The following is a 15515-nucleotide window of genomic DNA, read 5'->3' as shown; positions in this document are numbered from 1 at the left end:
CACAGATTTACCACTGGTCTCCCTGGCCTCTAAGAACAGAGAGGGACCAGCAACGAAGCTCAGTGGAACACTTCCGCTCCTGCTAAGATTACTTTCTTCTTGACAATCCTTACTGAGTTTGCTGACTCCATCGCAGGGGAGTGGAGCATTTTTGCCCCAGGTGGCAAATGCCTTGGGCCACCCTGCCCACACCCATGCCATGCCACTCACCCAGTGATTCGTGAAAAGCCCTTGGCAAGTCAGAGTGTCATGGAGCATTATATATGGTGTGTGCGCATGAATGGTTGTACCGACACATTCCTCTGACTTGACAAGAGCTTAGATCATGCTGAATGCATGCAGAAGAACAGAAGAAGAGGCCTTCTGGATCAGGCCAACCAGATGCCTATGGGAAGCCCACAAGAAGGCTCTGAGCACAGCAGCACTCTCACCTCCTGTTGTTTCCAGCAACTGGTATTCAGAAGTATACTGTATCTGCCAGGTGTGTGTGCCTATGCCAGTATAATCAAATGGGAAGCCAGCATTATTCCTTTCTGGGTGAAATGCTCATATTATGATAGGCAGGCATGTATATTGCAGAAACTCTTGCCTCTGGTGAGCCCAGCATCTGGAATAGGTCCTATGACTCACCACCCTCTCAGTGGCATCCCATACAGGTTGACCCATACATCTCAGTTGGAGCCACTGAGAACAAGTGAGTTTCGATAACCTTAAGAATGGAAAGCAGGGACTTTGGAAGTTGCTCATCAACAGTTAGCACCTGCACAGCTGGTTGATCATAGTCTTCCACACTGCTGTGAAATGGCCTGTCTTCCTATTTAAAGAAATCCTTTCTAAATCTACATTTATAAAAAGCGCGTACAAATGTTTTGCGAATCCAGTATGCATTTCCTCCCCATCATGGGGGAAAGGTTTATGCAAGTAAATTCCACTGAACAAATTTGGACTTACATACATGGGATTCGGCTGAAAGTGTTCAGAACTTCCCAGAGGCAAGGAATGGCAGCTAACTGGACAAAGCAGAATAAAGTGCCCAACGCATTCACTAATAATTTGAAAACTGGACACACTACAAAACCCAGCAAGATGGGAGAGCATAAATAAGACGAATACAACAAGATCGCCCATATGGGTTCAGTGAATGGCCATCGCTCAGATCCCACTGCCTCTCCTGTTTGCTGCAGAGACCAACCAGAGGGCGGATTAAGCCCGAAGGCAAAGCTGTCCTCCCACTTCGCCGGCAGCAACCCGCTCACAAGCTCGGCCGTGGGAACTCCCACGCCATACACGTGACCGGCTGGGAAAGAGCGCCCCGACGCCCGCTGGGAGATGTAGTCTTCTGGTGGCTCCTGGCCGGGGCAGGCGCCCTGCTGAAGAAACCGCATTTCCCAGGGTCCTCCTGGGGGTGGCGCCGAGTCTCCTGCCGGCGAGCAGCTGCGCCCGGGCGGCGTTGCTGAAAAGGGGGAGGAGGCAGGAGGTCTCTGTTCCGCGAGCCTCGGCGTTTCCTCGCGCCAGCGGTGGAAGAGGAAGCCGGGCTTCCCGTGAGGCAACAGCAGCAGCAGCAGCAGCAGCAACAGCAACTTTTGCTTTCGCAACTCTGCCGGCAGCTGCGCAAGCGGCGAGCTACCCCGCTCTCGGACTCGCTACGAGGGTCCCGCTCCACCTGCCTCGCCCCGTCAGCATGAGTTTGTGGGCTCGCGTGGGCATCTTGGGCACCCTGGCGTACTGCGTAGCGAGCAAGAGGAGAGCCCTGGCCGAGCCCAGGAGGAGCAAAGCGCCGCGCGGAAGCGGCGGCGGCGACGACGACGACCCGCTGGAGCTGAAGCTGGTGCAGGTTCTTTTCCGGCACGGCGCCCGCACTCCGCTGAGACCCATCCCCGATGTGGAGCAGGTGAGGGGCCTCCCGCCCGGGGTTGGAAGGAGAGGGACGCAGCTGGCAGAGCAGGGCTGGCCGTCCCACTCGGCCACCAGCGGGTCACCTTGGGCCAGGCAGTGCCTGCCGTCCAGCCGAACCTGCCTCCCAGGGTCGTCGTCGGGATGGAATGGGGAGAGGGGAAACCATCTATGCCGCCTTGAACCCCAGGCAGAAATAATGCAGTCAATGCATACATGCCGCTTCCCTTTCCCTCTGGCCCTTCCCAATAACAAGGGCCATGGGGGAAGCATCAGCTTTGGGTGGGGGGACGACATTCAGCAATATACCCCCTCCCTGGGTTGGCTCGACCCCTCTTGGCTTCTTGCCCCTGCCATAGGTGCCAACTCCTAGGTCCCCCCAATAAAATATTATTTAAATACTGTATTTGAGGTGCCTGTCCCCCCAAGTTGATGGGCATTGTGATTCAAATAGTATGTGTGTCTGCAGTGCCTTGTGATCAGTTATATGGGCATGGGGCTCACCTGCCCCCCGTATTTTATTCAAGTCAGCACCCCAGCACATTCACAACCGCTGTCTATTTACTTGCATGCATGCATGCGCGCGCACACACACCCATCCACACAACCACCCAAGTGGAAATCACAAGGTGGGGATCCCTTTTGCTCTCCTGTTTGAGGGCTAGGAAGATCTACAGAGTCAGACCACTGATGCGTTGTCCACACTGGCTATGCTTCAGGCAGGAGCTTTCCCCAGTCCTACCAGGAAATGCCCAGGGTTGAACTTCGGACTTCCTCCATGCGCAACTGATGCTTTGAAACTTTCCTGTTCCTAAGAGGGCAGGTGGGCAATGACAAAAGGAGGTCCAGCAGGGCCAGGAGGCTCTGCAAGTGGGGGTTTTGAGTGTAGCCCCCTGGTACCTCCCCCTCTGATGCTGCCCCTGGATCTGGGCAACACAGGCAAGCCTCAGACAAGATCACACTGGGGGGGGGCAGCTAGTTGGGGGTGCCTGGTTGTGATAGTGGTAAAAGTGGTAAAAGGGGGGGGGGTTAAAAGAACATGTTAATATTGTGTCCTTAAGTGTTAAAAGCATCTTTGCTACATTGTTTCACTAATCTTTGTAACAACCCAACCAGGTATTATGCCCCTGTGATTTTAAAAAATGCATTTATAATCCAGTGCTGTAAACTGGCATGAAAAGCAGCAGCTTGCCAAATAATCATCAGGCATGTTCATGCAGAAATACTAGTGGGGCCGATGATGCCCTGGGCTTGGAAATTCCTGGTGCTAACAGCAATCAATTCCTAAAGAAGGTGCTGCACTTTTTTTCCCAGCTGAGCTAAAAAGCCATTTGGCACACCAGGAGCAGGTTGGAGGAAGCAGAAGTGGTCCGAGGAGCAGCAGAGGTTGCTGAGCTTACTAGCTCAGGGCTATGAGTGTAGGCATTTTCACAAGGCAACAGGTGAAGGAAGCATAGGTGAAAAATTTGGCTTCGCTCAGTGCCAGTAGCCACCAAGCGGAACGCAGGCCAAAGTACAGAAGGTACAGCAATAATACACCTTCATACCGCCAACCCACAATCTGATAAAGTGGATATTTGCCCCAGAATGCCTTGGCATTCTATAAAATTTAGAGAACATGGAAACAAACGTGGGAATTATGTTAAAATGTGGGCTGCTGCAGAGCTAAGGGAGTGAGCTCCATGTGAGGTCAACTCTATTGTGGTCACTTGCTTAATGCCTGCCATTCATACTGGTGGGGTGTGCTAGCTTGGGCTGCTCTGCTGCCTGTCAACAATGAGACGCTTCCTTCATTACCAGCTGGGTGCTGCAGCCCCAAATAGTGAGTGCTGGAAGGTGTAAATACAACTGTATGCCAGAGATGGGGAGTGTGCAGTCCTGCAGACATTGCTGGACAACAATTCCCATCATCATCCCTGACCACTGGCCATGCTGAAGGAAGTTGGAATACAACCCCCCGCGATATTCAAAATTGTATGTTATGTGCCTATTGATGAGTGAGAATAGTGACTCATTTATAGTGCTAATTCTCTATAGCCTTGTTTTGTGCATCTCCTATCTTGAATGTTACCAACCCATAGGCTAACTAACCAAGTACTATAAATAATTTGATTGGGGTGCTTGCCTCTTGCCCTTTTAACCTCAGGAGATGCATGCATAAACATGCATTTGCATCAGTGCAGGATAGCAGTGAACATCAACCAGCCTGTAATAATAATAATAATAATAATAATAATAATAATAATTGTTATTATTGTTATTATTATTTATAGCCCGCCCGCCCCAGCCAAAGCTGGGCTCCAAGCACCTGTATAGTCAGATTTGGAAATTTTCACTCTGCTTCAACCAGATCAAAGTTTGTGTCACTGTCTTTCATAAACAGGTGATGAGAGAAGGCATTGCAGCTTCTACTTACCCAGTTTATGAACTACTTACCCAACACCTGCATTTCCTCTTGATTTTGTAGCTGGAATAGAATTAATGGTTGTGTTTATTTTTCCTTATACACCATGTTCCTCTCTTGGCTCTACCTAGCAACTTGTGATAACTTCTGGTGAGGAACAGATTTGGCAGATTTACCACCTAGATCAGTAGGAAGTGCAGTTGTGAAGAAATTGAGATTGCTCTTTTTAAAGTTCCTAAACTCATACACTTTAAAGTGGAATTTCTGGGGAAGTGGCCAAGAACTATTGATGGCAAGATATGCTTCTTAGGATGAATACAGAGAAACCCTGATATTTTAAACATTCCAGATATGTGCAAGCCTCATATGTATTTTCTGTGTTGCAGTGTTTCCAAAGGCAAGTGCTTGGAATAGGGCCAGGATTGGGAGCCCCCCACCCAGCTTACCAGCTTTTCCTCTAAGGACCAGCTGTTTAATAACTTAAGAGCCCTGCTGGATGAAGCCCATCTAGTCTAGCACTCTGTTCTCACAGTGGCCATCAGATGCCCATGGGAGTACCATAAGCAGAACCTGAGTGCAATAGTGCTCTCACCACACATAACTGGTCTTCAGAGGTATTTTGTTTCGGACAGTGGAGGTAGACGTAGCCCCCATAGCTGGTGGCCATTGATAGCCTTGTCCTCCACAAATCAGCTGAGCAGGGTGGGAACACCTGCCGTAGGTAATGCTATAATTGAGGCACTGAACAAGGACCATGACTTGGTTCTCTGTATTTGTAACCCTGACTAAAAGAATTGCAAGCAATCCTCTGTTGACTTTTTAACCAGCAAAAGAGTTGAATATAGTATTTTAGCCCTGACAGTTCTGCAGAGATCCATTTTCGCAAGACTTCCTGATGTTGGTGTCCATAAGGCATGTGCAGCACATTTCATTAGGGGTGTGCTTACCCAGTAAATTAAATTGAAACACAGTTCTTATGAAGCCGAACAAAGGGAGAGCGAGCACAAGGCAGGAGAACAACAAAGACACACAAAGTGGGAGGGGTAAAAAGAAGGGATGGAGACACAGGTGAGGACACAGAGACTCCAGTCCACAAGCCCATCTGCGCCCCCACCCCCAATACCATACTTTGCATTATGGCTTCTGAGTCATCCCCAAAGCAAACCCAAAACTCCTCACAGGCTGACCCCACTCCTGCTCCTCCACAAAGTCTAAGTCTAAGAATGACACACAGGAACAAGCTATTTGCTGCTAGTGCTGCTGCTGCTGCTCCTCCTCTTATTACACACACAAAACAGAGTCAGCCAAGAAGGCCTTGCCATGCTCTGACTGCTTCTCCAAACACGGGAGTAAGAGCGCTCCCTACTGCCATTGTAAAAACATTGCTGAGGCTGCAGCCACTTTTTCTTTTTCAAGACATTAGAGCATTCATGGGCACACCCAGAAAGTATGCCTACATTGATGTTTTTGTATATTTCAAAATCCTGGAGTAAGAAGATTGTGAAATGTGTCACTGCCCGCTCCTCTTGCAGCAGCACAGCCTGAGCGTTGAATGAGATGTTTTAGCACCAAGCTTGCAGAGTTTGCCATGCCTCTAAGCCCACTGAAATAAATTTGATTTTCCACAGTAGTGGGTTGTCAACCTCTTCTAGCTACTTGAAGGTCCCAGTTGCCTACTCAAATGCTTTTTCTTTTCCTTCATCCTTGTTTTTGGAACAGGTGGCATGGGACCCTGCTCTTTTGGAGACGCCTGCCGAAACAAAGTTTGACTACACAGTAACGAACCTGGCTGGTGGGCCAAGACCTTATTCTCCTTTCGAAGAAAGCTACAAAAAAACAGTGCTGAAGGTGACCCAACATGTATTCCTTTGGAAATGTTGCATCTCCGTTTATTTTTTCAGCCATTCAACAGAGCTTTTCTCTTCCCAGGGCGGAGTGAATGCAGGCCAGCTGACCAAAGTAGGAATGCAGCAGACGTTTGCACTGGGGAAACGGCTAAGGAGACGTTACATTGAGGAGACCCATTTCCTCTCGCCAGCATTCAAACCTTCTGAGGTCTTGTGAGTCTCTGAACACTCCAGTTTCCTTCCTAACAGCTTTCTTGCTCTTCCTGCTGACTGTTCCGCTCCCTCCCAGCCCACACGGCATCATAAGCCTTAGCAAAGTTTCATCCAAAGTCCTCGCTTGCTTTCTCCCTCACACCACTGTGTTCAGTTTGATGTTAAGAATCTCCAGCTAGAACAGATAGCAGTGCTTGGTACTGCCATATTGGTGGCTCGGAGTGCTGAAATCCCTCAAGTCCCACCCCGTGTCAGTTTGTACAGGGAGCAGCCCACTGTGCTCCCATTTCATTGGCTGCCTTCTGTCTTTCAGTGTCCGTTCCACTAACATTGTTCGGAATCTGGAGTCCACGCGGTGTTTGCTAGCTGGGCTGTTCCAACAGCAGAAAGAAGGTCAGCAATGAAGGGGAGCTCCTTGCTCCTCTGTTCGCAGTCCTGCCTTGGAGTCTCTCTCCTAACAGAGATCATTGCCCTTTACACCACTGTTCTCTCTTTCTGGCTCTTCTGTTTATCACTGTCTATTATGCCATACCCTAGTGCAGTGTTTCTCAGACTTGGGTCCACAGCTGTTGTTGGACTACAACTCCCATCATCCCTATCTAGCAGGACCAGTGGCCAGGAATGATGGGAGTTGTAGTCTAACAACAGCTGGGGACCTGAGCCTGAGAAACACTGCCCTAGTGGATTCTGATAGGCTACACTTGCACTCTAAATGAGGAATTTCACGTTTAGAAGGAACTGGTGACTACTCAGAAAAGGAGTGCTATGTTGGCTCCCTTGCTGCAACTCCTAGGGTAGAGGATGTAGTTTGCAAGGTTTGTGGTGTTGGTGGGCTTTTATTTATACAGTCATGCAACTGGGTGCAGCTCATGCACTGCATCATTTTGGGAACGTTTTCAGTAGGTGAGCTCACCGTGGCAACTGCATCTGGCCCAGGAGCTAGTAGCATGTTGCAGAGCTGGCCTCAGAAGGGCCCAGACCCCTGCTGCTCCCACAAGTATACCTCTTGCTGCATGCCTGCTTCACAGACCTTTGTTAATGCATGCAGGTATTCTCTACATGCCTCCCTTTACCCAGGCAGGGCAAACATCAATCATAAGTTTCTGATACAGCAGAGAGCTTGACCCCCGTAGTCAGCAGAACTTGAATCATGCCCATTACCCATTGCACCCTACTACCCTTGAAAACTGAAGGAGATGGAAAATTCGGCAGCCAGGTTGATCACTGGAGCAAGACGGTCTGAGCATATTACACTGAACCTAGTCTGACTGCACTGGCCTACCAATTAGTTTCTGGCCCCCAATACAAAGTCCTGGTTTTGACCTATAAAGCCTTAAAACAGTTCAGGACCACAATACCTCAAGGACCGCCTCTTTCCATATGAACCTACTAGTCTCTCAGATCATCTTCTGAGACTCTCCTTCATGTGCCTCCTCCTCGAGAGGTCCGGAGGGTGGCAACACGAGAACAGGCCTTCTCTGCAGTGGCTCCCCATCTGTGGAATGCTCTCCCCAGGGAAGGTCATCTGGCGCCTTCATTATACACCAGGCAAAAACGTTCCTTTTTAACCAGGCCTTTGATTGGCATTCTATGCCCTTTTAAAATGTGTTCTTTTGGGGGGGGGTATTGGGTTGTTGTTCTGTATTTTGATTATGTATTTTGTGGTTTTATATTTTGACTTTATTCTGTAAACCACCCTGAGACCTCTGGGCATGGGGTGGTATATTATTAATATTATTGAAGTAAATAAATGCAAAATTTACAGAACAAAAAAAGAGACAAAGCAGGGAGAAAAAATGAGAAGGAAAAGTGGGGCAGAAAAGGAAATTGGCTAGTTCCATCTTCCTCCCAACTCCCATGATCAGAGTTGTGGTTCAAAACATGGGGGGCGGGGGCACATTGGGGAAGGCTGACCCAGCTATTAGTCCCATTTGTTTGGAATCGCAGGTGGTCAGAGCACTGTTGCACTCAGGTCCTGCCTGAGGGTTTCCCATAGGCAACTGGTCAGCCATTGTGGACTAGGTGGGCCCTTAGCTAATCCAGCTGGCTCTTCTTATGTTCCTAAGGAGAAGGTTTGAAATGATATTACAAACTGGCAGCCAGAACAAAACTTAAATGGGAAGGCAATGGCCATACTGCTTGTGCCATGCACCTTGAGGGTTGGGAATGAGCCTCTATTCAAAACTTTTAGTTGCCCAGCTTTAGAGAAAGATGGGTAACTTGGGTCCTCTTGATGTTGCTGGACTAAAACTCCCACCATCCCTGGCCATTGCCCATGCTGGCTGGAGCGGATGGGAGCTAGAGTTCCCAACCACATCCAGAGAGCCACAGATAACCGGCCCGGCTCTCAAATGCTGCTCTGAGCAGGCACCAAACTTATATGTGGAGCTGCACAGAGACCAGGAAGAAGAATGGAACAAACAAGTTAAATCTCAAAAGTTTTGATACTAGGATTAAGTAAATTGCAAAGTTCTGCTACCAAAACATTTGTGCATAAACCACTATTTCTTGCAGAAACTCTTACTGTGTTAAACCTGATTATTGGGAAATGATTAGGAAGGGAAGAGCGCTGCGCTTACTTCTGGTTTTGTAAACCCCAATGTTTACAACGGTGGCTGTTACAAACTGCTTTGATTAAGATAATGGCATGCTGTGGTGTAAATTAATTTACAAGTAAGAGAATCATGTGGTGTAAGTCGTTCTGTGTAAGAGCAGAATATATCACCAACAAGTATCTGAAGGCATGTGTTAATAAGTGTGCTTTGCTGAGCATTTAGCACAGTGGGCTCTTGCCTTATTAGTTTGCAGGCATGATTTAATGTTTGCTTGAAGCACAAATGTAATTGGGAGCATAGACTTGTATGCTCCCAAGTGCAGGGGAAGTTCCCTAATGAGCTTTGCACAAATGAGGGTCGAGATGGGTAAGAGATTGTCCTAGGATTATAAACTATTTTAAATCAGTACAAGATGTGTTTGAATTAATTCTTAACAGCCCGAAACTTTAAACCATGAATTGCAAGTGCATTCAATGTTTTTTTGTCTTGTACAGGACCCATTACCATAGTTACAGATGAAGCAGACTCTGAAATCCTTTATCCCAACCCAGTGAACTGCCATGGACTGAAAATCATGAACAGGTATCTTGCCACAAACATTCTGTCTGGTGCCACTGTGCAGACAGAAGGTGCAGTAGTTATTGCAGCAAGGCCTTTCAGAAGACCTTGACCTAAATTATATGCATGACATCAGTTGATTGCCAAAAGCAATGTGCTCCCCTAAACCCTGTGAACGGTTCTGGACCTGTTCAAGCATTTAAAAGAACATGTGAGAAGTGTTCAAACTGGGCAGAGGAGCTTAGCCACCCCTGCTCCTCCTTTTGCAAGAAGGATTGAGCTGCATTCAGAATCATCTTTATCCGGAACTTGTGCAGTCAACATGCAAAGGTTTGCTGGGCTGGGGAGCTGCACATTTTCACATGCTTCAGTTTGAGCCTTCACACACGCTTGAACCTGAAAGACACCTTCTGACTTCCTGGGGGCGGTTGGCTTGTTGCATCCCTCACAGAACAGTTCCAGTGTTCCTCTGTGAAGCAAGCCCAGGCTTGCCATTCTTACCTTACCTCTTTCCCCGCACCTTTTATGCCATTGCAAAAGTCTCCTTAGGGAATGGCTGTGTGAGATCTAGCCATAGCCTAAAAGCTGCTGACGTGTAAGACTGCGAGACGAGAACAAAATAGCCAAAGCAAATCATGCTCTTATTGTATGTTAGAGCAGTTGTCCAACTATGTTGTGAATAAACTATTTTCAAACAATTTAAAAAAAGCAAGCAGTTGGAATGAAAACTTATGAAGTAGCCTACCATACTTCTGTGTCTCACAGCTTGACTATTTAAACGGCTCAGATGATAACATTTGTTTCCCCAAACTTATACTGTAGCATCCGGTTGCATTTTGTGGAGCGGCTAATGTGCTTGCTGTAGGCTCCTCTGGGATTATGATGGGAAAGGGCTCTCTAATATGCTGCTTGACAATTCTAGTGATTCGGTGAACTGCGTAACTGGTGCCCAGTTAGCTCAAATAAAAGCAAGTATGATCATGCTTGTGTCAAAAGCCCGTGGGACAGAGTGTGAACGCCAATTCCCTAACTCCTGGCAGAGCCAATACGATGCTATTATAATCACTATATTCTAAAACAACCCCATATGCAATTCTGCTTCTCTTTTAAGAACTGCATCGGTAACAGTTTCCTTTTCAGGGAAGCTGTGGCAAAATTAGGAATTTTCAAAGGTGGCTGTAGGCAAGCATGCCACCTTGTCCCTGCAATTCAAGGGGCCTGGGACCCTGCAACATCAGTGTGGCATGCACACATGATGCAAGCATGCCCCATGGCCCTGGCCCATGGCCGGCACCCCCCCCCCCCACACACACACACCTTGGTGCCCCTGTCCATAGGCTACTCTTGTACAATGGTGCAGCTAACCTGTGGTCCCTTCCAGATATTGCTGGGCTCTCAAATTCCATCACTCCTGGCCATGCTGGCTGATGGGAGGTGGGATCCAGCAACATCTGGGGCGCCATTGGTCATTAACATCTTCCCTAGTGAGGCAAGAGCTATTTAGTTATTTGCCCTGAAAAAGATCCGAGTCAACTAAGGAAAAATTATTTTCACGTGCTTAAGACCTCTTGCTTTTTTGTACCTAATTCTGATGCATTTAGTTGTCTATTGCTCAAGCAATCATTTCAAGCCAAACAGCCCTGCACTCCTTTTCCCCTTCTAACAAGCAGGGGGATCTAAGCATAGTAGCTTGTGCAGATTACCATTTATGCATTATTCTGACGCTTTCGTTTTTCCTCGACAGAGAGAGGCTGGCCAATGTGCTTCTTTTGCAGCCAGGAATTGCAGAGGATCTGAAGACCATTAAAGAGAAGATGGGCCTTGACAGCAAGAACAGGGCGGACTTCTTTCTCCTTTTTGACAACATTTTTGCAGAACAGGTACGCTGTGCCTTTGTAGGAGCAAGCCTGTTTTCTTTAGCCATCCAAGTTGATTCATGCAGGTCTGTGAGAGAAGCTGTGCTGAAGTAGAGCAGTGTGGCAGCCCAGGTGCTGATGGGCTCCAGCTCCCATTAGCCCAAGCCAGAATACCCCATGCCCAGGGATGATGGGAGTTGTAGTCAAGCAATGTATGGAAGGCCACGTGTTAACCATTTCTGTGCTAGCAACTATTCAGCAGAGTAGCTCTTGTTGCAAATCGGAAAATGGCCAAGACAGCTCTGGCAGGAGAGGAAACTATGTGTCTTCCTTCAACTCCCTCTTCAAATGTCACATTTTTTGTCTTTTGGCTTAATTGTTTAACATTTCCTTTTTATCTTTCTCTCCGTCCAAAAAAAAAAATTGTTGCCTATTACACTGGCAAAATAGATAAGCTCTTTCTTGTTGCTTATGAAAATCTCCAAAGTAGCTTGTATAATTATTTAATCGACTGAATTTCTCTTAATAGATCTTACCTAGGACATGATGACACAGAAGTAGGTTACATGAATCAGTTAGCATACCAGGGGTTGGGCTCAATTCTGTAATTCCCTCCTTAGGGTGTATCTGTGCTCCCAATATTAGATTGATCCCCAGTGCATCATATGAACAGATAACACATACCGAGTTAGACTTAGCCAGACTAAATGGTCCAAGGTGGGATATTGGCAAAGGCCTGCTACTCCACTTTATCTCAGGTTTGGCACTAAAGATTAAACTGGATGTGGGAAAAGCTTGCATGCAAAGACATTTTAAGGGGTTACATCAGTTACAGCAGAGGGAATACTGAATACTGTATGCTGAACATGACTATTACAGATGCTTAGCCTTTTAAGTGGCCAAGGATTGTTTTGTTGTTATATCTTATCCTGAGATCAATAGATATAGAGTAGGCTACAAATGTTGTAATAGGAAAAATAATGCTCTAGCTGCGTAAACCAGTATAATTATCAATCAGTAAAAGCAAAGCATTTAACGGCAATAAAAAGGTGTGCTTTCAACATTCAGGGCTCCCTTTCTTTATGGATTTGTCTGAAAAAGCTGTGCAACATCATTATGGAGCTTCTTTCTCCGAGATGCTTCTAACCACCCCAGGGTTTCCTGCAGCCGAGTTTGAAAGCCATTTTTGTACAACTGAACTGAACTGAACTCACTGAACTGAATACTTAAAACTTGTAGGAAATGAAGTGTAATGAAACCCAGGTTCCTCATTGTAAACTTTCCCCTATCCTGCTGTTGTCCTTCTGATCCTGTCTCATAGAATTGTATGGTTGGAAAGGGGTCCTGGGATTCATCAATTTTAGTATATGTGCTGCCGAAGCGAGCACGTCCTGGGATTCATCAAGTCCAACCCCTGCAATGCAGGAATCCTGCCCACCGCTGTGCCAGGGTGGGCTCGAACCACCAACCTTCTGGTTAACAGCCAGATGCACTGACCCATTATGCAATTGTTTTAAAATTACTGGTTTTATATTTTAATTTTTTAATGTACCGTATATACTTGAGTATAAGCCGACCCGAATATAAGCCGAGGCACCTAATTTTACCACAAAAAAACTGGGAAAATTTATTGGCTCGAGTATAAACCAGTTCACCACACCACAAACCTCCTGATGGGCCGGAGTGTGTGTGCGTGTAGATGGCGACTAACAGGCAAATAAGCAGAAAACTGACAGTGGCAAAGGTGGAGGAGGAAGGAGCAGCCAGAAAGGGCTGCTTTCGGGCTGCTTGTTCCTCCGCCGCCTCCGACAGTGGCAAAGGGAACCCTCACTCAAGTATAAGCCGAGGAGAGCTTTTTCAGCATAAAAAATGTGCTGAAAAGGTCAGCTTATACACGAGTATATACGGTAACTTGCTGTTTGGTTTTTATATTGCTTTTGTAAACTGCTTGGGTCTTTCTTTTTGAAGTAAGCAGTATATAAATTTGTTAAATAAACAAACAAAATGAATATTGTGCCATTTTAGGTAATTACGTTGCCTGACTGTGGCAGCCAGCATTGTAGTAGGTAACATAAGACATGGGAGGAAATGGGAATCAAGACATATGAATGGGACCATTCATATGTCTTGAACTGAAATCTGTCCACTACATGAAGATGTTTTCAGGTTGTTCAAGTTAAAACTAAAGGCTTGTTGTCGTTTTTAAAGGGAATCACTCACTTGCTTATTGTAATATTGTTCTTCGTCTTTAGACTTAGAGGAATGGCCTAGTTCCTTGTCTAACACAACTTATTCAAGTGCATGTCCATGTTAAGATATCTAATGATAAGCACATGTGTGTCCATGCCTGATCTAAAGTAGTGGTGCCATTTGTCACTGCAGCCTTAGAGTTGTTCTTTTAATTCACACTATGCTGTCTTTTAGGCACACGATTTGCCTAGTTGCCCTATTCTGAAGAGTTTCATGGAACTGATCGAGCAGAGGGCTATAGACTCACTCCTTTATGTCACAAAATCGAATTTAAGGTGAGCAGTCCCAGGGATGGTATGGGTGGGGATATCTGCAAGACAAAACACAGAATCACTCTTCTGTTTTAAAACATGGACTTCTTGTACAGACTAGTCATGTGTGTCCCTGCTAGCCAGGAACCTTTACTTTTAAACCTGCTCCTGTTCCGATTAAGTTCTGCCAGTTATCTAGAACTGTTAAAAGATGTTGCAACTCGTTAGAAACATTTTTTTTAAAAAAATGGGTCTCTGTTTTGTTATATTTCTGACTAGAGAGACTCTCAAGATGTCAGTTGGTCCTCTACTCAATATAATAGAGAAGAATATTAAGGCGGCAATGAACCCTTCCTCTCCTGAAATCAAGGCCAGGTATGTAGATTATTGGTATTTACGGTTTTGGCAGAACATCCCATTGAGCAGCATCTACAAGCTAAAAACATTGAAAGGGGAAATGGGACAAATAAAGGGGAGCAGGTGTTGATGGAACAGTGACAATTGCACCATTTAAGATTTGTGTATATATTTTTAACTGGGTAAAGGTGACTTGTAAATATCCTAACTTTATACGGGAGTTATGTAGAACTTGGCTCACAAAAGCAGTTTCATATGAACAAATACAAACTAGGTGCTCGCATGTGGAAGACAGAACAAAAAGGAGAGGAAGGAGTGCCATTACCCTGATAATTCTCAATTTAGCTTATTACATCTACCAACTGACTTGGGATTCAGTGTGAATGGAAAATGCAGCTGCAGTGGCTGCTATACACAATGTATGTCATCAGTAAGACTGAATTATTGGTCACCACTTCTTTTTTTTTAGAAAGCTTGCTCTGTATGCTATTCATGATGTTACCCTCTTCCCACTGCTATTGGCTCTGGGGGTCTTTGATTCCAAGTGGCCTCCATACGCAGCAGACATGACAATAGAACTCTACCAGCGTTCCAAGGACTGGTTTATACGGCTGCTCTACAATGGAGAGGTAGGAGGCTCCATGGTGATGATGTTACACATATAAATGGGACCTCAAGTGAGATTTGGGCAGGAGGCAAATTCCATACTCTAGCTTGCACAACATCTAAATACAAAGGCTGTTAACAGATAAATCACTGAATCTGGAATGCAGGGATCTCATACCTGTTTCAAGCTACCTTTTGGTAACTTTTAAAGCAACTCTCTTTGCAAGGCAGTAGTGATGCTGTATATCAGGATATCAGGACTCTGGCCCTCTAGTTGTTACTAGACTACAAATTCCATCATCTCTGACCACTGACTGATACTATTAGGAGTCTAATAGAATCTGGAGGACCACAAAGTGTACGAGATATTTATTTTTTTTTTGCCCAAGGGCCTCTTGTAATGGCAGTTTTTGGGTGACGTAAATGTTGATTTGTCTTGTCTTTCCGCAGGAGCTGGTTCCAAGAGGATGCAGAGCTGGTCTCTGTCCGCTGGAGGATTTTCTAAATGCCCTTTCAACTTACAGTGCTAATCCAGAGGAATATAAAATGCTTTGCTCTCAGTGATAAGAGATGTAGAACAGATAAATGATTAGTAATACTAAAACATTATTCACAACATTTGTCTTTTCAAACGCCATAAAGAAAAGTGTCATTCACTTGTGGTTTAACTTTGCTAACAGGACAGTTCAAGTAATGTAAAGTATAACAGGGATGAATGCTGCTGC

The 15515-nt window shown here is 46.0% G+C and overlaps 1 protein-coding gene across 1 annotated transcript; it reads left to right on the top strand.

Annotated features, from left to right (window-relative positions):
* The first annotated feature begins 1437 nt into the window (after positions 1-1437).
* ACP6 (acid phosphatase 6, lysophosphatidic) lies at positions 1438-15406 on the top strand. The gene is made up of 10 exons (XM_079974836.1): positions 1438-1891; positions 6017-6145; positions 6227-6357; positions 6671-6750; positions 9407-9494; positions 11215-11350; positions 13751-13851; positions 14107-14202; positions 14654-14813; positions 15241-15406. Exons 1-10 carry the CDS (start codon positions 1682-1684, stop codon positions 15352-15354), a joined length of 1245 nt encoding a protein of 414 aa, XP_079830962.1. The 5' UTR covers positions 1438-1681; the 3' UTR covers positions 15355-15406.
* The last annotated feature ends 109 nt before the right edge of the window (positions 15407-15515 follow it).

This window comes from Podarcis cretensis, assembly GCF_951804945.1.
Source record: "Podarcis cretensis genome assembly, chromosome: 4".
In the NCBI taxonomy this organism is placed as follows: Eukaryota; Metazoa; Chordata; class Lepidosauria; order Squamata; family Lacertidae; genus Podarcis; species Podarcis cretensis.
This window is presented reverse-complemented; position numbering and strand designations above follow the sequence as displayed.